Here is a 25,255-nt window from a genome sequence, read left to right as displayed (position 1 = left end):
CTCCGCCGCCCAGGGCCGCTGCCCCCCTCCGCCCCGCCCCGCCCCCTCCTGCTGCTGCTGCGGGCGGTCCGTGCAGGCCCGGCGGCGGCGGCGGCTGGGAGGCCTCCGCGCGGCCCCTGAAGGCCTCCGCGGGGCGCTCTCGGCCGCAGCTTGGCGGGGGAGGAAAGGAGGGAGGGGAGGAGCCCCTGGGCGGAAGACGCCCGGATCCTCGCCCGGAGGCCTTGGCGGCATGCGGACAGGCTCCCCGAGGCCCTGCCCCGCCCGCCCGCCGCCCCGCAGCAGCCGCCGCCCGCCCAGATGAACGCCGCCGCCGCCGGGAGCAGCTACCCGATGGCGTCGCTGTACGTGGGGGACCTGCACCCCGAGGTGACGGAGGCGCTGCTCTACGAGAAGTTCAGCCCCGCCGGGCCCGTCCTCTCCATCCGCGTCTGTAGGGACATGATCACCCGGCGCTCGCTCGGCTACGCCTACGTCAACTTCCAGCAGCCCGGCGACGGTGAGGGGCAGCGGACCCCGGTTCCCGCCCCCCGAGGCCTCCTGCGAGGGATTCTGGGAGGGGATCCCCCTCCCACCCCTAAATACTTGCTGAGGTGGGAGTAAAACTATTGAAGGACCTCCAGGCCCAGATTTAGCAACTCCTCCTTCCTCCTTTCTTCTTCCCTCCCTCCCTTCTTCCTTTCTTCCTCTCTCCGTTCTGGGACAGGCTTTTTACACCTGTCTGGCTGCGTCTGGTCTGCTGGCCTGGCAGGGCCTCCAGGTGGGCTCCTTGGCATCAAAGGGATGTGGCTTCCCAGTGCCACCTTCTGGGGTCTTCCCAGCCAGTCCGTTGGTCGCACTGAGATTCCTGCTGGTCTCTCCAAGTTGGGCTTCTGGTCATTGCCCATTCATGCTCCTGTCCCTCAAAAGGTCTGGAGGGTGGTCATCCAGGGACCATGTACTGAACAGGGGGGTGTTTTGAGAGAGTGCTCTTTCAAATGAAAAGCATCTTTATTTTAGTAGTTTTTAGGGTGTGATCTTGCCCGGCTGTTAGGATAGGAAGGGCAGGTTTGGAAATGGTCTTTCATTGATGCTGTAGTAGGAACCCCCCAAAAGAGTCCAATGATTTATTGGAATGTGGAGGATTTCCTCTTGTGAGCTGCTCACTCCCTGAGACAGGCAGAGGAGTCTTGATTCAGCTTTTTAATGAAGAGCCTCCTCTGATTGCTTGAGCACTGAAGAAGGAACATGTAGCTAACAAGGCTGCTTTCTAGATAAATGTTTTTGTGTGGGTATATAAATTTTATCTTTGTGCCCAATTGTGAGTTTTAGATTAAAAATTGATTCTGATTCTAAAAAGGGTCCTCCCACAGTATCATGAAAAGGTTGTCTCTAGGCTGAACGCAAATGGATAATGTTATTTTGGAACATCTCCAAACTCAACCTCTAAAGAAGCTGAGATTCAGGGTTGGACTCCATCCGCTATCAGGAATTAGGTCACGCATTGCAATGTGGGAGGTTTTTTCCTTTCAGCAGAGCATTTTGTGTGAACTCTGCCAATGTGGTATGTAAATTGTGGTTTATAGCTTGCGTTCCATTTTGGTCATTCCCGTATAATCAGAAACATAAGGTGTGTTCCGTGGAAATTCAAAAGATTTTGTCCTGGGTAATTCTATTCAGCCTTGAAATGGTCTTTCGTTAGCCATGTGACCCATCAGTGACATAAATGGATCAATATATTATTTCTTGTTCCACCATAGTAATATGACTTGAGGAAACTGTAGACTGCTGAAAGGTGGCAGTAAATTACTTGGGAACCATCATAGATGTCATTGAGGTATGGAGTCCTGACTGATATTATAATATACCTGTGAGGAAAGTTTCTTAATTCAGAAGATGGGATAAAATTTTATATATGCATCCATTATCAGCATATCTAGTTTCTGATAGTGTTTCAGAAAGGTAGAACATTACACAGTACTGAATAACCTCTACCATATCTGTGCCAATGCTCAAACCAAAACCATCTTTATTTTAATAGTTTTTATTAGCAGGTAGCTAATAAAAACTACTAAATGGAGAAATGTCTGGAGGTAAAGATCCCCCCAATTTTCAAGGTTTTTTTTATTTCTTGCTTCTGTTTCAAATGGCCTTTTCCTTTCAGTTGCAAAGAGATAATGCTGGAGTTACTGGCAACTCTGTCTAGAACACCCCTTCCTACTATAAATAAATGTTGCCTAATTTAACCAGCTGACTAAAGTGCCACTTGAAATGGATGCTACTTTGGATAAAGAAAGACAACTGAGCCTTGGAGGTCTTCTAGTCCATGGGTGTCAAACTCACATCATCACAGTGGCATCACATGACCCATTGGGTCTTTTTCCCCCTTTGTTAAACCAGGTGTGGGCATGGCCAGCGCATGACACATCCAGCCCTGAGGCCGGGAGTTTGACAGCCCTGTTCTATCCAACCCCAGCTCAAACAGGAGACCCTGTACCAGTGATGGTGAACCTTTTGGGCACCGAGTGCTGAAACAGGAGTGTGTGTGTGCGGGGGAGCACTGGAAACCAGAAAGCAGTTCCCAGAGCACATGCACGCATGGAGAAGCTGAGCTTCCGGTTTCTGGCACACATGTGCACGCAAAAACCAGCTGGCCAGCATGCATGTGTGTGCCAGAAACTGAAAGCTCACCTTCCCTGTGCAGAGCTGTCCTTCTGGTTTCCAGCATTCCTGCACACGTGAAGACTAGCTGGACATAATCCGGAAGAGCAATGGGCGATGGCTGGCGTGCCCAGAGAGATGGCTCTGTGTGCCACGTCCGACATACATGCCATAGGTTCGCCATCACGGCCCTCTACATTCTGGACAAATGGCTATCCAATTTCTTTAAAGAGCTCCAGTGACAGAGTACTAACAACCTCTGAAGCCATTCCACTAGTTAATTGTTCTTATTGTTAAGGATATTTCTTAGTTCTAATTGGTTCTCTCCTTGATTAATTTACATCCATTGCTTCTAGTTCTGTCTTCAGATCTTTTGGAGAATAGATTGGCAGCCCCTGGACTATTGGAACACTGGTCTCCTGTTGTCCCTGGTTCTCCTTTTCACTATAGACATACCCAATTCTTGCAACCATTCTTCATATATTTTAGCCTCTAGCCCTGTAATCATCCTTGTTTCTCTTCTCTGCACTCTATCCAGCATTTCAACATCTTTTTTATATTGTGGCGACCAGAACAGGATGCAGTGTTCCAAATGTGATCTTACCAAGGCATTATAAAGTGGTACTTCACATTATCTTGATTCTATCCTTCTGTTGATGTAGCCTAGGATTGCATTGGCTTTTTGGGTATCAGTGGCATCCCAATCTTTAGAAATCCCAGCCAGGCCTGCATTTTGTCTCCTCATCTGCAACTTATTACTCAAGCTGTCTTTCATTGTCACTAATGTAATTGATTTAATTTAATTGTATCCTGCCTTTGTTATTTTTACAAATAAGGCAGTGAACATATTCAGTGCACCATCCTCCTCTTATTTTCTCCACGACAACAACCCTGTGGGCTGGGCTGAGAGAGAGGGACTCACCTAAGGTCACCCAATTGGCTTTCATGACTAAGGAGGGACTCAAACTCATGGTCTCTGGCTTTCTACTTCGGTGCCTTAAGCAGACTGCTGCTACCCTTGTTAGTTTTTCTGAACTGTCCAGGCTGACCTGAGCAATGAATGAAGTCCTGTGTTGGCAGCAGGCATTCCCTCGTCACCCTCTGAATCCCTTTCTTTCACAGTTAAAGGTACTTCTTGGCGTGACTCCTAAGCTTTGGAGTTTTATGCACAGAGTCTGGTATGCATATGTCACCGTATGTGCTGCTCAGTATAAAAATAGAATCCGGAAGGATGTGGCATATCTGAGTGTCTCAGTTGCAGAAGGTCTAGAAAGTGACACACTTGCCTGAAGTTGACTTGGCTGCGGTAGAAAGTTACTTAGGATAGTCTGCTTGCAAAGAAAATGATGAGCTTTGAACATGTATTTATAACATATTTGCAATTGCCCAAATCAAATACTATGATTCTGTATAAAATAATTTACCTAAATACACCCCCCCCAAACATATACCACTGAGATAACTTAAGTTAAAAATTGCTCAGGACTAAAATAGGCTACATCACCAACTGCTAGTACTCATCCTGACCCAAGCACACAGGGCTCAACGGCCCTTTGAGAGGCCTGCAGACCCAATCTTTATTGGGCTTTGGGGGGAAAGATAGTTCCAAAGGGCAGGAGTTGGTACCAAGAAAGCAGGCTTCCTGACAGGGTCTCAGAAAGGAGATTCAGAATGTATCCCCACTTTGGGAGCAGGCCAGACCCACTCACTGAGATGGGAGGATAGAGTGCATTGCAGTAACCCAGTTGAGAGTTGGGTAAGGTGTGAGTGGCTATAGCCAGTTTTCCAGTGTGTGATGCGGGAGGGGGGGGTATGCAAGGGATATCAAATCAGCCTGATTGGTCCAGAGACTGAGGTAATTTTTTTGCCACACCTCCTCCTTCTCTTGGCTCCAGTTTCCTTCTGTCTTTGGTCTAAGCAGACTGTGTTTTGGCTCCTACTTGAGGAAATTAAACTTAAATTTAAATTTAACAGTGTTACAATTTGAATAATTGGACTAGTCTAAATTCTAAATTGCTGAGCGCTGCCTAAAAAAGGGGCCGTTTTTCCCTTGTCACCTGGAGGGGGTGGAGAACCAGATCGGCGTCATTTCTCCCACCTGATTGCCAAGCAGAGCGCTGTCTGGTCCCTGTGAATTCGGGGGTGGCAGGCTGCAATTCGCAGCTCTTCAGGAGGTCTGCTCTGGCCAGAGGCGCGCTGGCTGTTTGGTATGCAGTGAGGAGGCAATTTACAATCGTATAGTGGTGATCCGGTAAGCGACGGCCATCTTGGGTGGCCACTAAGCGTGCCACAAGGCGGTGGCCATCTTCGGAGTGGCACCGATTGCTGACTACTTCTCCAGCATTGCGGCTTTTTATCGAGGCTGGGGCAACTTGCTGGAGCCGGAAGCAGCTGAGGAATCTCCCGCAGCCGCAATGCCTGGGGGCTTTTCAGCGGCATTTGCAGCAACGCCAGATCGTGAGTAGATGGCATCCACCAGGGCTGAGGCAGGGCCAGGCTCCCCAGGGGAGGCCAGGACTCGGGGATGGAGGAGTTTAGTTTAGTTTAGTTTAATGAAATTTGTATGCCGCCCACTCCCATTGGGACTCTGGGCGGCTCACAGGCAAGATAAAAGCATTTTTAAAAATATTAAAATAAGAAATACAATATTAAAATTAACACAACATCCATTCTGTCCAAGAGTGGCTGGATATTAATCAACAGCCCCAGGCCTGCCGGAACAGCCAGGTCTTGGTGTCTTTACGGAAGCCCAGGAGAGTGGTGAGGGTCCAGATCTCTACGGGTAGTTTGTTCCACAGGGCCGGCGCAGCTACAGAGAAGGGGTCGCCAGCCGGCATTGTCCGGTCGACGGTACCCGAAGGAGGCCCAACCTATGCGATCTTATTGGTCGTTGGGAGGTAAATGGCAGAAGGCGGTCTCTCAGGTAGCCAGGTCCTAAACCATGTAGGGCTTTAAAAGTAACGACTAGCACCTTGAAGCACGTCCGGAGACCAATGGGGAGCCAGCGCAGCTCGCGGAGGATAGGTGTAACATGGGTGTATCTAGGTACACCCAATATCGCTCGCCGGGCTGCATTCTGGACCAACTGTAGTCTTCGAACACTCTTCAGGGGCAACCCCATGTAGAGCGCGTTACAGTAATCCAGTCTTGAGGTGTCGAGGGCATGAGTGACCATTCGAAATGCCTCCCGGTCCAGGTAGGGCCGCAACTGGTGCACCAGGCGAACCTGGGCAAAAGCCCCCCTGGTCACAGCTGACAAATGGTGTTCTAACGTCAGCTGCGGGTCCAGGAGGACACCCAAATTGCAGGCCCTCTCTGGGGGGTGTATAATTTCCCCCCCAGGCTAAGAGGTGGAATGTCTGGACTATCCTTGGGAGGCAGCATCAATAGCCACTCGGTCTTGTCTGGATTGAGTGCAAGCTTGTTCGCTCCCATCCAGACTCTGACAGCCTCCAGGCACTGGCATATCACTTCCACTGCTTCGCTGAGTTGGCACGGGGCGGAGATACAACTGAGTATCATCCGCATATTGATGATATTTGATCCCTTTCCAGCGTATGATCTTACACAGCGGCTTCATGTAGATATTAAATAGGAGGGGGGACAGGACCGAACCCTGTGGCACCCCATATTTGGGGGGCCTAGGGGTCGATGTCTGTCCCCCAACCAACACCGACTGCGACCTGTCTGAGAGGTAGGAGGAGAACCACCGTAAGACGGTGCCTCCCACTCCCACCTACCGTAACCGTCGCAGAAGGATACCATGGTCGATGGTATCGAAGGCCGCTGAGAGGTCAAGAAGCACAAGGATAGAGGAATGTCCTCTATTTCTGGCCCACCAGAGATCATCGATCAGCACAACCAAAGCAGTTTCGGTGCCGTAACCAGGCCTGAAACCCGACTGAAAGGGATCCAGATAATCCGTTTCATCCAAGGTCCGCCGGAGTTGAAAGGCCACCACCTTCTCCCCACCCCAGACCAGGACAGCCACTTCCAAGTTCCTGGCCACCCAGTGCCCTTCCAGGGCTGCGGTTAGAGAGCCCACAGACAGGCAATAGGAGGCTTGGGCCAGCAGGCCTAGCCCATTGCACAGGTCCAGGTCACCAGTCAGAGGCTTCAGCCCTTCTCAAGGGTCCCCTGCCAGGCCTTCCAGGCACTCTAGGCATCCCCTCTAGGCATCCCCTCCTCCATCCCCCAGGGCAATTAGGGATGTTATGGGGGATCCTCTGGAGGGCACCTCTCGGGACTACCCCCTCCCCCTGTTTTGGCCCCTAATGGGGCTGAGCCACAGAGGCCCACTGAAGAGGATCTGGAGGATCTGGATCTTCTTCCAGATAGCATCGGGAGGCTTATTGCCTCTGCCATCTCTAAGGGCATCGCCACAGGCCAGCAAGGGGCCTTATTCTCAGGGCCACAGGGACTCTCGTGAGAGGTCTCAGGCCAAGCGGCCTAGTGACCGGACTTCTTCCCAGGAGGCTTCCAGGCCATGTTCCCCTTGGTCAGTGAAGGTTCCATCATGGGGGAGGAGACTCAATGTGAGGCAGAGTTTTTTGAGGATGAGGAAGCTCTTCCTCCCGACCCCCCGGCTTTTCCGGGGCTGTTTATTCCATTGCATTTCAAAATTTTATGTAAGAACTTCCAAGCTTCTGCCTGGGCCATTAAATCAGCAGCTGCGGCCTCTTACTTTAACCGCACCACGGTCTTATGGTTACGCCACCTGCAGGACCATATCCCGGCTTCTGAGGAACAGCTATTGCAGGATATTACCAAGATGATATCCACCACTCAGTTTTCCGTGGACTCCATGCTCGACTCTATCCAGTATGCATCCTGGGCTCTGTCCACCTGTATAACATCCAGACCCCTCCTTTGGCTGCACAATTGGCAGGTGGACAATAAGTCCAAGTGGAACCTGGCAGCTGCGCCTTACTCAGGCGACTCCTTGTTCGGGTAAGCCCTGGACCTGATTTTGATAGAAAATAAGGCCAACAAGAAGGTCTTGCTGACCAATACCAAACGGACAGAGACGTGCCTGGCTCCATATTCCCACAGGCCCTCTTATAGGACACCCGAGCCAGAATATCAGGGCCAGAGGTATTTTTCATCTAGGTCAGACAGGCAGAACCCTCACCCTTAATATCAGGACAGGGACATGTTCAAGTGGCCCCTTTCATGAGGGGGGGCAGCTGTCCCTTCCACAGAGGAAAGTGTCTCGAATCTGAGTCTTCCCATAGGCAGCCACCTGGTGCTCTTTGTGGGTCAATGGGCCCAGATCACCACGGATGCCTGGGTGTTGTCCACGGTGAACAGATAGTCTGAGGCTGGAGTGCCTTTCCTCTCCCCCAAACTTTTTCAGGACATTTCCTCCATCGAGGAACCTGGAACAGCGCTGCCTGATGGATCTGGCCATTTGTCACCTCTTGGAGATCCAAGCGATAGAACCGATTCCATTGACGGAACGGGGGTTGGGGTTCTACTCCAACCTCTTTGTTGTTCCAAAAAGTTTGGTGGGGTGGAGGGCGATTCTCGACTTCAAGTGTCTGAATGCCTACCTGGTTTACAGGCGCTACAAGATGGCCTCCCTAAAGTCAGTCAAGGGATCAGGAAAGGGGATCACTTGGCGTCGGTGGACCTCACAGAGGCCTACTTACACATCTAAATCCTTCCACGACACTGCAGGTATCTCAGGTTCTCACAGTCGGGGTCCCATTATCAGTACAGGGCCCTTCCATTTGGGCTGGCTTCTGCTCTGTGGACTTTCACGAAAGTCTTGAGGGCATTGGTGGCTCACCTGCGGTCTATCCTGGTGAGACTCCAATGGTACCTCAATGACATATTAGTTCAGGCCCAGTACCCCTCTCAGGCGCTGCATGATCTATGCCTCACGATCCAGACGCTCCAGATGTTGGGGTTCTCCGTGAACTTAGCAAAGAGTCATCTCTCTCCCTCGACAAGGATTCTTCATCTCGGAGCAATCATAAATTCGGCGGCAGGACTGGTGTTGCTCTCCCCAGACCACCAATCCAGCCTACGAACCTTGATTTGACAAGTATGCTCAAGTCAGTCCATTTCCATCTTGAACCTGTCCCATCTCCTGGGCAAGATGGTATCTTGCATCGGGATTGTGCCGTGGGCACATCTGCATGCCAGGCCCCTTCAGTGGGCGCTCATTCCATATCAAAGGCAGCTTCTCAGCAAGTCCTCGGTCCTCATCAAGCTGCCGACAGACATACGGCTCTCGCTCAGGTGGTGGCTCTCCCCAGTGCTGCATTGGGGATCCAAGTTCCGGGAACATGCCCGCATCACAGTCACTACGGATGCAAGCCTTTTCAGCTGGGGGCACTAATGGGTTCCCAGCTGGCGCAAGGTCAGTGGATGGTGTCCGACTTGCTTCACAATATAAACTGTCTGGAACTGAAGACAGCTCGTCTGGCGCTCCTCCATTTCCGGGACCTTCTGACCAACCAGCATGTTCTCCTTTTGACGGACAATGTTTCCACAAAGGCTCACGTGAACTGCCAGGGGGGCACGCACTCGAGGAGCCTATGGCTCGAAGCCCTGAAGCTCAGGTCATGGGCGGAGAGACACTTGTCATCAATAGTGGCAGAACACATCTCGGGCATGGCCAACCACCAGGCCGACTGGCTCAACTGTGCAACCATGGACCACAGGGAGTGGCAACTCCACTCCGATCTGTTCCGAAGGATTTGTCAGCGATTCGGCACCCCCCTGGTGGACCTCTTTGCAATCCCGGCAAACGCACAGTTCCCACACTTCTTCTCAAGGTTTCCAACACAGAGTGCGAGGGGACGTAGAGGCAGAGAGGGCGGAATTTATTCTTCTGACTCTGCCTTGGCCCAGACAGCCATGGTTCGCGGACTTGGTCCAAATGTCAGTCTCGCCCCCATGGAGGATTCCTCAGGGGGAGATCTCTCTGTGCCAGGGGGTTCTGGTCCATCTAGATCCCCAGTGGCTCCACTTGACCGCCTGGCATTTGAGCGGAGCCTCCCGAGGAACGCCAACCTTTCTTTGAAAGTCATTGCGACTGTCGAGGCGTCCATCGACCACTAGAATCTACGATTCCACATGGGCGGCGTTCATTAAATGGTGTTCCTCTTCTAATGTTGCAGCTGCCTTGGTTTCCACCCCTCAGGTCCTGAATTTCTTGCAGGACGGGTTGGACAAGGTGTTGTCCCATAGCACTCTCCATCGTCAGGTGGCAGTACTGTCCAAAGTGCTCACCAGAGAGGGCTGCATCCCTCTTTCTCAGCTTCCAACTGTCAAAACGGTTTCTTTGGGGGGGGAGAGCCTCCGACCCCCCATGATCCACAGGTTCCCCACTTAGGATCTGCCATTGGTACTCAGGACCCTGACAGGATCGCCCTTCAAGCCCTTGAGAATGGTTCACCCCCGGCTCCTAACCTTAAAGGTTGCATTCCTGATAGCAATAACATTGGCCAGGCGCATCTCGGAGCTGGGGGTGTTGTCTACCTGAGGGGATCTCTGTGTTTTCCATCAGGACAGGGTGGTCCTCAGATTGGACCTGGCCTTTATACCAAAGGTGAACACACTTTTCCATAGGACGCAGGAGATTGTTCTCCTGAACCTTTGTCCGGTGCCCTCCAATAATAGGGAGCGCTTTTGGCATAGGTTGGATGTATGGCGGGCCCTCCGTATTTATATCCGGTGCACGGCCCCATCCCGCAGATCTGAGGCATTGTTTGTCTCATTCCTCCCCGCTACCTTGGGAGCTAGGATTACTCCTATGACCGTCGGGAGGTGGATTTGCCAGGCCATTGCCATGGTTTGTGAGGTTACGGGTCAGGCCCCTCCCCTAGGGATTACAGTTCACTCCATGCAGAGTGCAGCAACCATGGCAGCATGGTTGACCAGGGCTCCGGTTGAAGATATTTGCAGGGTGGCTACATGGTCTACCCCATCACCTTTCATTCGCCACTACTGGCTAGATGCCTTTGCAACAGCTGAGGCATCCTTTGGTCGCAGGGTTCTCCAACAAGTGGTGGCCACCCCAGCTTCCATGTCTTAGATCCTTTCCCTGCCTAGGGATGCTAGCTTGGGTATGTCCCATGCGTAGCCCCTCCTGCATCACACACTGGAAAAGGAATGTTGGTTCTTGCCTAAGCGTTAATTTTCAGTGTGATGTGGGAGGGCTACATCCCTCCCTGGTCAGACGTAGTTAGTCAGGTGGAGGGCTGGCGGGTGGCCTGGTTGTCTTCTTATGCCTTTCAGGTGGACTGCTTTCCGCGACCTTAAGGAAACTGGGGAGCCAAGGGAAGGAGAAAGTGTGGCAAAGAATTTCCCTCAGTCTCTGGATCAATCAGGCTGTGTGTCAGTGTTCCAACATTTTACTCCTTACTATTTCCCCTCCCAATTCTCCACTAATGAAAAAGCATAGTAAAATAATAGAGTATGGCAATCCAAAGATCCTAAAAGGAACCATCTGCAGGTCTGACACTGTGTTGATATCCCATGCGTAGCCCCTCCCGGATCACACTGAAAATTAACATTCAGGTAAGAACCAACGTTCCTTCCCTCTGATCCAGGAAGAGAGACAATTGGCGCACAAAAGAAAGTTGGGGGAAGGCCCGCCTGATCACAGCTGTCATCTTTGAACAGGAGCTGTGAGTCCAGGAGGATCCCCAATTTATACACTATATCTGAATGGAATAGTGAATAACCCCATACAAGTCAAAGCTAAACTCTCTCACACACTCTTGGAGCCCCAAACCTAGAGCCACTCAGTCTTGGTATGGTTTAGCCAAAATATCTTCTTCCTTAACTCTCAGACTTGAGCCAGCTTACCAAGCAGCGATCTAAGACTAGATTCCTCACCCTTCTGTTACCAAATGGAATTGGCCCTGGGGGAAGGGGAGCATCACCCCTCATTCTCAACCCACTAAAGTGATCCAGAAGGATGCCATTGTCAGTGGTAGAGAAGGTGGCTGAGAATCAAGAACTGCCAGGATGGGTGCAATACGCCTGCCGCACAGGATATCAACAAGCACGACCAAAGCTTTCTGTATCCTGGTCTGAACCTGACCAGAAGGGCTCCAGATAATCCACTTTTTCCAGGACCCTTTGGAGCTGTAAGCTGTAATCTTCTCAGTAACCAAGAAGGGAAGGTTGGAGATATGATAAAAATGATCCAAATCCCCTGGATCCAAGCCAAGAGGCATGTTTCTCTAGTGCTTGCCTGCCTCATCCAGAAAGGGCAGAATCTTCTCTGGAATAGGTTATTTCTTTGTCATGCATCTATTAGATGTTATAAGACAACTTGTTAGTGTCAGTTCCCCAGGGCTATAAGTTCATAATGCACTGATAATCATTGTGCATGTCTGTATATGCATGTACCTATATATACATATGCCATATACCTCTCAGGCTCAAGGTTGTCCTGAGGAAATGCTCCCTAAATCTTCAAGGTGAATAAGGAGTAAGTGTTGAGAGGTGAACTCCCAATGGGACACTCATTTGCTTTTTTCAAGATAAAATTCCCCTTCTCTTTCTTTCTTGCTCTTTGTGCTGCAGCTGAGTGAGCCCTGGATACCATGAACTTTGATGTAATCAAAGGCAAGCCCATCCGCATCATGTGGTCTCAGCGGGACCCCTCTTTGAGGAAATCGGGTGTAGGGAATGTCTTCATTAAGAGCCTGGATAAATCCATAGACAACAAAGCACTTTATGACACGTTCTCTGCTTTTGGGAATATTCTTTCTTGCAAGGTGAGTCCTAGGCCAGTTCCGTTTCCTGAATTGCATGAAACTGGCCCTCAGAATTGGCTGGGTCTTAATCTCCATGTATGTCAAATAAGATCGGGTTTGTGGCTTGTGGCATAAAGCACAAAGAGGTGAGTTTGTGTAAGAGAGACAGGCAAAATGGATTTTCTCATATATATGTATGTATGTATGTATGTATGTATGTATGTATGTATGTATATATATATATAGAGAGAGAGAGAGAGACAGAGAGAGAGAGACAGACAGAGAGAGAGAGAGACAGAGAGAGAGAGAGAGAGACAGAGAGAGAGATTCTATCCAACATTTCATATAAACACTTGGTGGGTTTTGCACTTGTGGGGGGCGAGGGGAAGGCAACTTGTTAAATCATCTCATTAATCTTTCTTTAAATCAGAATTAAGCTGCCTTCTTTATAGAGTTTCTTGGAGCTAATCCCTGCTTTGCAAAATGTTTCAGTGACACCCTGGGCACTTCTAAAATGTGAAAATCTGCAAAGTAGTTGGGGGCTGGAGTGGTGGATATGGCCAGTGATGAAAGAGGGTAGGGCCACCCATATATTTCTCTGATGGCTTCTTTCTCTGCTGTGAAATAATAGCTTGGGAACTGAGCTCATAACTAAAGGCTTTGAAATTACCCTGAGAACCACCACAGACATTGGATTGTAGTGATTTACAGTTGCATTCACAATGGGGATGGCAAGCTCGATGCAAACTTTGCATCTTCCATTTGTCCTTGGGGAACACTTAACAGGAAGTAAACTGATGTGTCAATGCTGGCTAATCAACTCCAGTCATTTACAGGTGGTTTGTGATGAGAATGGCTCCAAGGGCTATGCTTTTGTGCACTTTGAGACACAAGATGCTGCGGACCGCGCCATCGAGAAGATGAACGGCATGCTGCTTAACGACTGCAAAGTGTGAGTGTCTCAGCCAGAAGCTGAGACATGATGCATCTCAGTATAACCCCACCAGGCTGCTGGTTCTCCTGGCCCCAGCTTTGGCCTGCTGCCTGTCTCCTCCAGGGCTGGTGAGTTTCCCTGCCCGAGCCACAGCCAACATCCCCTGTCATGGGGGTCTGGCTTCACTTGATGCTTCCCTGCTGTGGGCTGGGTTGACTCTCTGAGGCTTTATGCTGCCTAGCAGTGAGTGGCAGCCCTTGGCCTGCTGCCTCTCTGCTTCAGGACAGGGGGCTCTTCAGCTTGGTCTTGTGTCCACCTTTGCAATCCCGTCCCGCCCCCCCCCCCCCCCCACCCCCGGCTGCTTGCTTTTGCCTTTCTTCCCTGAAACCTTGCCTTGCCTTTCTCCCGGGGGCAAGAGCAGAGCATTTACCAGGGCTTGTCATTGTTTTGCTACCCAGGTTTGTTGGCCGATTTAAATGCCATAAAGAACGTGAGGCAGAATTGGGAGTCAAAGCCAAAGAGTTTACCAACGTCTATATTAAAAACTTTGGGGATGAGATGGATGACAAGAGGCTGAAGGATCTCTTCAGCAACTATGGTGGGTTTTCCAGAAAGTGATTTTTTATGTTCACGTTTAACTGAAGCCTTTGTAAATGATGGCTGATTTGATATTTTAAGATTTGAACAGGCATAAGGAATCACCTTGAAGGACAGGAGGAAGAAGCAAGGTGATAAGAAGGGCTTGAGCCTGGGTCAAGAAAATCTTTGATTTTTTCCCCCTTCTCCCTATCCCTGCAAAGCAGAAAGATTGGAGAGAAAGGGGTTATTGCAAGAGAGTAACCTTTTTCCTCTTGTATGCATTAAAACAATGCATTTGTGCTGGCTGCCCAAGGCTGGGAGTCATGAGTGTGTTATTCAAGAGATACGGTGATACTTTTTTCTTTCCAATCGTAGCTCTGTGAGTGAGGGAGGAGGGAGGCAAAGGAAAATAGCAAGCAATTTCTGTAGGCAAATGTCTTTGCTTGATCATCTGCTGCTGCCAGAGCCATCACATTGCTTTCAATGTGTGCACAATAATAGGCAGAAACTTGAGCATTCCAAAGAGGGGGTGAGAGGTTATTTGGCAAACTAAAATTGAAGTTATGAAACTGAGTCGTCTTGTCTCTTTCCAGCTGAAAAGCACAGTCACAGTCATAAAATCTCCCAGTTAGTGACCACTTTGCTTAGCAGTGAAGTTGCCAGTTCCAGTTAGGGCCATTAACTGAGGACATCTATATTTTACTTCACCATTGATCAGACTAGGGTAACAGAGCAGAATAACAGTCTATGGAGATTCTCATTAATCCAGGTTATGGCTGTCCCAAAAGTGCTTTTTCAGGAGGCAACCGGACTTTGTTTTTTTTTTCCGAAGACATTTCAATTCTCATCCAAGAACCTTCTTCAGCTCTGACTGGATGGTGCGGAATGGAAGGATTTATATTCCTTGCAGGCAGCTGGTCATTTGCATTCTTTTAGAGCAGCGGTTCTCAACCTGTGGGTTGCAACCTCTTCGGGGGTCTTCACCTAAGACCTCTAGGGGCTAGAGTCAATAACTCAAGAGGGGAATTAATTGAACTGAATGTAGCCAACATTCGCCAACCTCAGTGTGGAAAGGGAGGCGTTTTGCAGCAACAGCCTCCACACCGTAAACAGTTGGTTTCCGTTGCTTTCTGGGAAGTGTGGTCTTAAGGTGCTCTTTTCGCCTGCCAAGATGCCGCTGGCTCTGGGATTAGTCGGTCACGTGCCCCCTGCCTGGCTCTGCAGCGGCGGCCCTCTGGTGTAGTAGACATATGGCGGTGGGGAGCGCAAAGAAGCAGGTCCGCTTTGCCCAGTTGGAAGAAGAGGCGGGAGTGCGAGAAGAAGCAGGAGCCTTCGGGGACACCGCTGGGGAGGATGGGGCCACCAGAGAGTCACCGCCTGGAAGCTCGGCGCGGCTCGCCCTTCAGCCAGTCGTAAAGGTGGGTGATGGCAGCAGGCGAAGAAACCGGGCAGGTGGCAGCTTTTGTGTGGGAAAGCTGGCGACGGTGGTGGCGGCTTCCCGCCGGGCACTGAAGTAGTGCATTTTGGTTGCTCTTTGCGCCACTTTCCTGGGCCTAGTAAGGAGGTGGGAAAGCCAGGCGGGCAAACGAGCCAGGCAGCGCATCAAGTGACAGCCGGCTTTGTTCTCCGATGACCCCGCGCACCTTGCCCTTATGGCCCAGCCTGCAGCTTCCTGGGAGCAATGAAGGAAGTCCAGGGCTGGGTGCTGCCCTCTAGCGCCCTTGAAAGTGCGACAGTCGGCAGACCCGATTGAGCTGCCCTGCTGGTGAGAGATCCAGCGGGGATCTCTCTTGGCATCCTTAAGAAGCAAACGTTGCCCTGCTGGAATAGGGACAAATGGAAACCCTTCGCCTCTTGGCCTGTTTTTGTTCAAGCCTAACATACAGGTAGTCCTTGACTTACCAGCCCATACTTGAGCCCAACATTTATGTTGCTAAGTGAGAGGTTTGTTGTGGGTTTTGCCCCGTTTTTCTTGTCACATCTGTCAAGTGAATCACTACAAGTTAAATTAGTAACACTGTTGTTAAGTGAATCAGGCTTAACAATTCATAACAGTAGCAAAATTACAGTTATGAAGTAGCAACGAAAATAATTTTATGGTTGGGGGTCACCACAACATGAGGAACTGTATTAAAGGATCGCGGCATTGGGAAGGTTGAGAACCACTGTTTTAGAGAATCGTTGAGGCTTTTTGTGTGAAAACCGATGGAAAGAATGAGTTAAGCAGCTCTGCTTTCTCTCTGCTGCCTGTTACTTCTTTGTCATCTTCTCTCTTTAGTGGACCAACTGTTTCCTTGATTTTTTTCTTGTTATTTATATATTGGAAGAAACTTTTTTAAAAATTATCTTTGACTTTTGTTGCAATTCTTTGTTTATTCTAAGCCTTTGCTTTCCTGACTTCATCTTTGCAGATTCTGGCTATCTGCTGATATTCTGCCATAGTTATGTGTACTTCTTTCTACTTTTTTTACTTTCAGTTTGTCAGAGAGATCTTGATGCAGCCATGCTGGTTTCTTCTTGGATTTCTTTCCCAAGTTCTCTCTGAGTTTGTTAAAAATCAGCTCTTTTAAAACCTAGGATTCCAGTATCATTGTGTTCTATGTTGAATTTTAGTATGACATGGTCACTTTCACCCAAGGTTCCTGCGGTTTCCATCCCCTCTATCACTTCTTCGCTGTTTCTAATAATTAAGTCCAGTATGGCTGTGCCTCTAGTTCCCCCCTCTACCTTTTGGACAACAAAGTTCCCAGCTAGATTGGTCAGGAACCTATTCGATTTCTCACTTGGTGCCAAATGTCTTCAAAAGAAAAAAATAAGAAAATCCAGTTGCCTCCTGGAAAAGCATCTTTGGGACAAGAGCAGAATAACACTACTAAAATACGATTAACAAAATAAAATAGATTAAAGGCAAATAAAGAGAAAATTATGTCAAACTTTGGCAAGATTTTAATGAATTCTGCCAGCTTTTAAACAGAATTTGGCAACATTAAGAGAGTATATCATTCTGTTCAGCTTGGAAGTAACTAAGGGAAAAAGAGTCAGTGCACTGCATCTAGTATTCCAGACAATGGGCAGATGGATATCCTGATGTGGACTAGTTCAGTAATATAGTGATCTATTCAGTAATAGTTTTCTTCTGAAAAGCTCTCCTTTAATTTTGCTCCAGGTAATATTTGCTAACCTTATTCTTCCAACAACAGGTAAGACCCTCAGTGTTAAAGTGATGACTGACCCAGCTGGGAAATCCAAAGGTTTTGGCTTCGTGAGTTTTGAAAAGCATGAAGAGGCCAGCAAGGTATAAACTGTGAGGCTACTATGTAGGTAGTCAGTGTGGCGTGATCGGTTTTTGAACTGAGAAATGGAGCTCTGGTGAATTTTGCAGAAATAAAATGAAAGCAAATCCCTTTATTTTGGATTTTCTGTCAGGTGGCTGTTGCCATAAAGCAAAGGGCAATCTGTGGGCAGTGATATTCTCCATTTTATTATCAAAAGGCAGCTGCTGAACAAACCAGGAGTCTCTGAGTATTCCAGTTAACAGTCTGGGAATAGCCTTAGCCTTGCCTTTCAATGGGAGAACTGTGAATGCTGTTCAGTTAAATGAGCACTAGAGGATCCTGTGATTCAGAGAAGAACTGAAAGTCCCAGATTTATCCAAGGTTGTGTCAACGCTTTGAACTTGCTTCAGTTTTTAATCTTTGATTGCAGAGGTTATTAATCCCAAATTAACATTGGAAAATATAATAATAGGATTCCTGGTTTTCACCCAGGCGGCCCGGGTTAGACTCCCGGTATGGAAACCAAGCCCTTGGAACAATAGCTAAAGGGCTACTTCGCTATTTGAAAATTCTAAATTTACCTGACTTGAACATTCTGACTCTACAAAAAACCGCCCTACTTGGAACAGCTTATATCTTCCAACGTTACCTTAACAGTTCCTAGGTCCTTGGTTAGGACTCGAGCTGTTGAGTTACCAACCAGCCCCAAAGGCTGTGAATCTCACCAAAGATTAACATCATAATAATAATAATAATAATAATAACAACAACAACAACAACAATAATACACAATTCAGTTGCACAAATGATCCACTGGAATTTGTGCAAAAATTATAATATTAAAACAACAACAAACTGGTGGGAACATAAGTCTGAAAAAGTCACCGAAAATCAGATGGTCAAGATCTTATGGGATTTTCGTATACAAACGGACAAAATACTGGCGCATAATACACCAGACATCACACTGGTTGAGAAAAATAAGGTTACAATCATAGACATCGCAATACCAGGTGATAGCAGGGTTGACGAGAAGGAACATGAAAAAATCGCGAAATACCAGGATTTAAAAATCGAAATTCAATGATTATGGTACAAACCAGCAGTGATAATTCCAGTGGTAATCGGCACACTGGGTGCTATTCCAAAAGCACTGGAATTACATTTAAAACAGTTAAAATTGACAAAATCACCATCAGTCAAATGCAAAAAGCCGCACTGCTTGGATCCGCACGCGTATTACGAAAATACGTTATGACATCCTAGGCCCCTGGGTGGGGCCTGACTAGTAATGCCAAATCCGGCCAAATAACTGGCCGCTGTGATACAATTGTGCTGTGATAACAACAACAACAATAATAATAATAGTAAGTATCGTGTCTGAGGAAGACTCCATGTCTGCAAGGGCTGCTTTGAATTCTTTTACAGGCAGTAGAAGAAATGAATGGAAAAGATTTCAATGGGAAAATTGTGTTTGTGGGTCGTGCACAGAAGAAGGTGGAACGGCAGGCAGAGCTGAAACGCAGGTTTGAGCAGCTGAAGCAAGAGAGGATCAGTCGTTACCAGGTATTTTGCCTCTGGAGGAAGGAAAGGACTTCCAAGTTACAAAGTGTGTGTGCATTTGAGGGACCGTTGTTAGGACAAGCTAGGTCTTGAATTCGCTCTGCTGAAGCTGCTGGATTAGCAGCCCTGTGAATTTTGAGTTCCTTTAGGACTCCCCAAACTCCCTCAGTGGGGGGGAGAGGGAGGAGAGTAGAAGCAGGGCCAAGGAATGGCCTAGTGGGAGAGGCACCTGAATCTTTCCTGATCCTGACTCTGCAATGCAGGCCTGGGGACAAATGGTGCTATAGAAATGCACAGCAAATCCAGGCAAATTCTCTTATAAAGAAACTTGTCCCTACAGCTTTGCAACATTTAGAGTTTCTTTCTACAAAGGACATTATGTTCCTAATTTTTTTATTACGAATGAAGACAAATATATGCATCCCAAGGTAATGTTGCAAGATCTGATCTGGGAGAGAATTCACATTCTGCTAGAGAAAAGTTCCCTGAGGATGGGCTGCAGCATGAGACTGAAAGCTTGGAAGACTTAACCTGCGGTCCCGGTGACTGACCCAGATTGGATTCTGCAATTTTTTATTTATCAGATGTCTAGGCTGACCAACTCCAAATGACTGCAATTAATGGCATGTGTGGAGGTGCTTGTTGATAGAAAAGAAAATCCTGCTTTGTTCATAATTGAAACATCAAATTTTGCACTGATGCCATCTTATGCTAATATCTCTGTCCCCTTTTCAGGGAGTTAATCTCTATATCAAGAACTTGGATGACACAATTGATGATGAGAAGCTGAGAAAGGAGTTCTCTCCATTTGGGTCCATCACAAGTGCAAAGGTAAATTAAGCAAGGAGTTAAGCAGATATTGAGCGAGGGTCCCATAGCTAGGACTCCCTCCAGTTAAACCAAGTATTGCCTGAACTGCTCTTAAGACTTGCATACCTGTGTGGGGCTCACTTTTAAGCAATTTGCCCAAATAAGGCTTTAGAACTATTATGACAATGAATGGATGAATTGAAGTGGAAAATTGGAATCTTTTGTAGAAATAAAGCATATACACGGAAATTAGATGTAAAAAAAACATATGAGGGAATTTAGTTCTGCCACTATAGTGAATAAAATAGCTGGGCCCCAGAGACAAGAAATTATGAATTTGAATAGATATGGTGGTTAAGCAAAAAGTAGTCCTCAACTTATGACTGTAATGGAGCTTTCTCATGATGGTTGTAAATTGTGATGGTTCTAAAATGAGTTTGGTTGGGTCATATGAGTTTATGGCCTTTTTGCAGGCATCACTAAGCAAACCCCGATAGTGAACCAGTGGTTTTGCCCATATGAGCTAACAGTTCGCTATGTGCATGGTTTTCCCAAAAATCAGAAGTATCGTAAATGCTAGTTTTCAGCAAAGCTGTTGTAAAATGCAGTCACATGGCTGCATAAGACTGTCAGGGCAGCCCAGTTGCTGACCATCTTAATTTCCCAGGCCTCAGATAGGTCCGTTGTAACTTCAAACGGTCACTGAGCAACAGGTCATAAAAAGAAGACAACCTGTATCTTTAAAATAACTCTTATGTGAAATTTCTGTTTTTTAAATTAAAAAAATATATCACTGTGACCAAAATAGTGCCAATTTTAAAAAGAGAACATGGGAAATGTATTCATTCCTAATTGTTGAAAGATCTTCAATGCAAAATTTCTAAAATGTAATGGGGGGGAAGTCTTGCCAATTAAGAATCAGCGTTGCAGGGAGCCTCATGGGCAGTGAACTAGGTGTTTGTGATAGGGGAGGCCACCCGGTCTCCCAGGGCCCGTCCTTCCTTCTGTACTAAAGAGGCTGGGGCCGATCAGGGCCAATGCCATTCCCATGTCTGGCCAAGAAAGAGCGGTGGGTCTGTGGAATGCAAAAGCTGATGTTGAACATTGTGCAAGAAGGGCCATCTCTGGGAAGTCCATATTGGGGGGTTTCTCTTCCTGCAGTATTTCCCCAGGTGAGGCAAGCAACATCAGCATCCAGGACTAAGAGCTGCCAGCCCTTTTCCCAGTCCCTGCCTTTCATGAGGGAAATGAGCCGAGGTGGTGCAGTGGTTAAATGCAGCACTGCAGGCTACTTCAGCTGACTGCAGTTCTGCAGTTCGGCTGTTCAAATCTCACCGGCTCAGGGTTGACTCAGCCTTCCATCCTTCCGAGGTGGGTAAAATGAGGACCCGGATTGTTGTTGAGGGCAATATGCTGACTCTGTAAACCGCTTAGAGAGGGCTGAAAGCCCTATGAAGCGGTATATAAGTCTAACTGCTATTGCTATTGCTATTCATTAGGTGATGCTGGAAGATGGTCGAAGCAAAGGCTTCGGCTTCGTCTGCTTCTCCTCTCCAGAAGAAGCCACCAAAGCCGTAACTGAGATGAACGGGCGCATTGTGGGATCCAAGCCGCTGTATGTGGCCTTGGCCCAGAGGAAGGAGGAGCGCAAGGCCCACCTCACCAACCAATACCTGCAGCGCATTGCTGGCATGAGAGCTCTGCCGGCGAACACCATTGTTAGCCAGTTCCAGCCGACTTCCGGAGGCTATTTCATGCCGGCTGTGTCCCAGGTGAGTCCTCCACACAATTGTCCTTGGAGGGGGGTCTCAGAGGTGCCCCTACCAAAGCAGATGGTTTCTGCTTCCCACAAAGGCTAAGATTCATGGGCCCTTACAGCTTTCTTTTCTTTTTCGCAAGATAGATCTGCTGCTGGAATCCAGGTGGGAGGCCTCAAGGTATGTGTGGAAGAGCAGTTTGCCCTTGGAAGCCCTGACCGCTCTCTCTCAAGAGCCATGGAAGAGGGCCATGTTACCCTAAAGGGCAACTAAGGATGTTTTCTAGGGAGGTGGGGTCTCACACAGGCCTGGTTCCAGGGATGACCCTTCCTCCAGTTTTAGCTCTCCAATATAACTGGCCAGTAACTTGCCGTTCCCTTCTCTCCTCCCACCCCATTTCTTGAAAATCAAACTAGGCTTCCAAGGTATGCACAACAGTATGCGCCAGTCTGGGCTGCGGCCAACGCTACGGCATTTGGCTCCCACAAATGCTGCTCAAGCATCACGTGGTGTGCCTGGTGCTCCCCAGAAGACTGGTAAGCACTTGGCCCAGAGATGTCCCTCTGGGATCTTTTCATTTATTTATGAAACAAATCTCAATTTATGATTTGCTAGGTTTAGACAGGCTTGCCGTCCCTGCTGCAGAAGCATCAGGAAACATTGACCAACTGCTGGGTCTGATTTAGTAATCCAGTTGCTGTTGGGCAGATCCTTCTGGTAGTAAATGTAGCATTTGCTACAAATCTTTTAAATGAATGAATGAAAATACAGTTGACTAAGCCAGAATCTCTGGAGGGGCTGGAATTGCAACTTCCAGAGTTTCCAGCCAACTCACCTAATATGGTGGTTGGGAGCTGGAGTTGTGTATGTATGAGATGGGGGTGGGGGTGGGTATTTAGTGAAATATTTAGGGAAGGTATTCAATTGTTGAAGAAGGTTGTCATATTGTAGCAGAAGCTTTTTGATTCAACAAATATATTAGTAAAGGAAATAATTCAAATAAACTGCCTAGAGACTATTGCTAGTATCGGTTTAACAGATGTTATGTGAAATAAAACATTTGCCTGAAAGAACATGGATGCTTCTGATCATCATCTCTCTGTTTAAACAGGGGTTGCTCCTCGGCCACCTATAGCCACCCAGGCTCCCAGGGCTGTTCCACCATACAGATACGCTGCAGGCATCCACAGCCCCCACCCAGCAGTCCAGCCTTTACAGGTAAGGCAGAGCCCTGGCAGGATCTGGCAGGCCTGGTGCTTGATTCCGACTCCCAGCAGCCGTGGCCAAGTCTTTGGATTTGATGTTTCTTTCTTCCCTGTTGAGACGTTCCACATTCTGGCAAAGAAAGCAGGTTTTTTCCTCCACTGGGAAAATGCGGCTCTAACTAAGCAGGCTTTCTATATTTGAGCAGCAAATTACTTTCTGACATACAAAGCCGTCATTCTATTTCATGCAAAGAATTGTGACTCTTGTGCTGCTGTGCACATAGGCCTCTCTTGATAGATGTAAGCCGCTCAGCCTTGCACCTAGTAATCCAAAGAATTATTTCATGCTTGTTGGTGTTGTATTACCTCTGGCATAACATGCCCAGGAGAGCAGCAGTTTTGCCTCTGGGTCAGGGTTTCTCAATCTCAGCACCTTTAAGACAGATGGACTTCAAGTGGCTGGCATTTCTGGCTGGGGAATCCTGGGAGTTGAAGTCCACCGTTTTGAAGGTGCTGAAGTTGAGAAACACAGCTGTAAGTCATCCCAGGGGGTTTTCAAATAAGCTGATTGGTAGAAGATGTTGCCCTTTCAGATTACATTTTGGGGGGAAATCTCAAATCATTTAATACGTTTTAATCCTTGAAGTTGTTCTTTCACTTTAATGAGCTATTTTTTCAGCTAAAGGAGAAGACTTTTTTTTACTTTGGTGAGAAAGGAAATGATGTCCTCCTCTTGAGCACTTTATTTTTCGTGTGTCTTTTAAATTTGCTAGAATTGCTTCCAGGACCACTTTGTGGTCTGTGCTAATGGCAAAACCCCTGGTTTCCTCACAGGCCCCACAACCTGCTGTTCACGTGCAGGGACAAGACCCTCTGACGGCATCCATGCTGGCTGCTGCACCTCCTCAGGAGCAAAAGCAAATGCTGGGTGAGCCAGTCCTCCTCTCGGCCCTCCCTTGGGGATTTTCAATACCTGTGCCATGCATCGAGGGGGTTTTCATGGCTCTGGATGGCTCCTCTGCTCTAGCCATATGTGCAAAATGGTGATGGATGGGTGGGCAAAGAAGTCTTCCTGAAAAATGTAGGAATCCTAACCTCGGGCATCCTCTGGGCAATGACAAGAGTTGGCTAATTCTTCCACAGTGGCAGCAGACAATCCTTGTGATCTCCTGGCTTAGAGCACATCACTATGAGAAGACCTCAGGATGCCATGTGCTAAATAAAATAGTCATCACCTTTTTCTTATTTTTGCTTCTTCAGGAGAACGTCTCTTTCCATTGATCCAGGCAATGCACCTCAGCCTGGCAGGGAAGATCACTGGGATGTTGCTGGAGATTGACAACTCAGAGCTGCTACACATGCTGGAGTCTCCAGAATCCCTCCGTTCCAAGGTGAGGACTAGTGGTCACAAATCCTGGGCCAAAAACATTGGCTGCTTTCTATTTCTGCTGGCTTGTTGGAGGGAGGGCCACAGAGCCCTTCAGATCTCATGTGCAGCTTCTTCAGGGAGCCACTGACAGGAACAGTAGCATACCCGCACCAGATCTGAAGCACTGTTCCTACTTTGTTGAATTATTCAGCCACATTTGCATACTGGGTACACATACAAGGGGTAAGGTAGCTGGATTCCATAAATGCAATTTCCCCATCACAGGTGGAGGAGGCTGTGGCGGTATTACAGGCTCACCAAGCAAAGAAGGTAGCTACTCAAAAGGTGGACATTGTTACTGCTACCTCATAAACCAAGGATGCTGGTAAGTCCTGCTCCATGACTTTGCTGAACAGCCGTATTGCTTTCTTGACCGGTCAGTGATCTCTTTTGTGTGGAAAAAGCCGCATGATAGCTATTATGGTTTGATTTCTGAATACTTTCCTACACTTTCTGCTCATGAAAATGTTCTTCCAAATACATTATTCATCAGACAGATTAATCTGCCATTTAAGAAAACGACACAGTGAATCTCCAATGACTTAAATAATTATTCAAAATTTAGAATTTTCCTCTATTCAAATTCATTACCCAGGATAGATCCATAGAATTGAATAGTCATCCCAAAACTCATTGATTCTTCCTGGAACTCTAGAAAGCAGAGTTCCCAGGTAGTTGCTCCAGCATCTAAAGTGTCCTTTCTCTTCTAGGTCTTGTACAGTCTCTGAAGAAATCATTTCATTCTGCATATTTCAACGTAATACAACATATCTCAACAATTTTCAGTGTTTAAAGCTCTTAATATGCCTTATTTAAAAATATTTTAAAAAATCAAATTTCATATGCAAGGATTTATTCTCCTGGCCAAGGGATGGACATCTTGTTTTTCCATGTGGGATAATGACATTTTTGGACTTAGTTTTAATCAGACAATCCCAATTTGCAAAGTCAATAAATAGAAGTATTTTATGAAATTGCTGCCTATCTATGTGCAGTCCTTGAGGGATTCTAATGCAGCTCCATTGAACTGAATTGAAACTTTTCAAGGGCCCTTCTTGTTGGGACATTGGAACTGGACTAAGAGGTCGATCATTCAAGTAGCTTTATATGGGAGTTGTAATCTCTATAATCTGCACAATTCTCTTGAGAATCAAGTAGTTATTTTCTACCAAGTGCTTTCTGATCACCTCAAGCCATTTTAGCAGGTTTGTGAGAAAAGTGTAAAAATACTCCAGTGTTATTTGCCCTACACTTCAGGAAAATACTAATTGGCATACAAATCCTTTGACTAGATCCAAGATCTTGGGTACAAACAAAATCTGAAGAAAAACAACAACTGAGTGA

The 25,255-nt window shown here is 47.6% G+C and overlaps 1 protein-coding gene and 1 non-coding gene across 6 annotated transcripts; both read left to right on the top strand.

Annotated features, from left to right (window-relative positions):
• Positions 1–60: 60 nt before the first annotated feature.
• On the top strand, positions 61–24,885 carry PABPC4 (poly(A) binding protein cytoplasmic 4). 5 transcript variants are annotated; one of them, XM_032227608.1, is made up of 15 exons: positions 404–590; positions 12,187–12,380; positions 13,196–13,311; positions 13,752–13,891; positions 17,073–17,167; positions 18,576–18,713; positions 19,446–19,541; positions 21,020–21,292; positions 21,424–21,457; positions 21,694–21,813; positions 22,389–22,495; positions 23,317–23,410; positions 23,743–23,873; positions 24,137–24,236; positions 24,622–24,885. In XM_032227608.1, exons 2-14 carry the CDS (start codon positions 12,207–12,209, stop codon positions 24,221–24,223), a joined length of 1,605 nt encoding a protein of 534 aa, XP_032083499.1. In that variant the 5' UTR covers positions 404–590; positions 12,187–12,206; the 3' UTR covers positions 24,224–24,236; positions 24,622–24,885. The 5 variants fall into 5 exon arrangements, with proteins under 5 accessions (XP_032083504.1, XP_032083499.1, XP_032083501.1 ...); XM_032227609.1 differs by having other exon boundaries at positions 413–496; XM_032227610.1 differs by lacking the exon at positions 12,187–12,380 and having other exon boundaries at positions 13,196–13,421.
• LOC116516277 lies at positions 18,936–19,063 on the top strand. The gene has a single exon (XR_004256336.1). It is a non-coding gene; the product is annotated as a small nucleolar RNA SNORA55 (small nucleolar RNA).
• Positions 24,886–25,255: the final 370 nt, after the last annotated feature.

This window comes from Thamnophis elegans, chromosome 12, assembly GCF_009769535.1.
Source record: "Thamnophis elegans isolate rThaEle1 chromosome 12, rThaEle1.pri, whole genome shotgun sequence".
In the NCBI taxonomy this organism is placed as follows: domain Eukaryota; kingdom Metazoa; phylum Chordata; class Lepidosauria; order Squamata; family Colubridae; genus Thamnophis; species Thamnophis elegans.
Note: the sequence above shows the minus strand (reverse complement) of the source record. Positions and strands in the feature narration are given on the sequence as shown.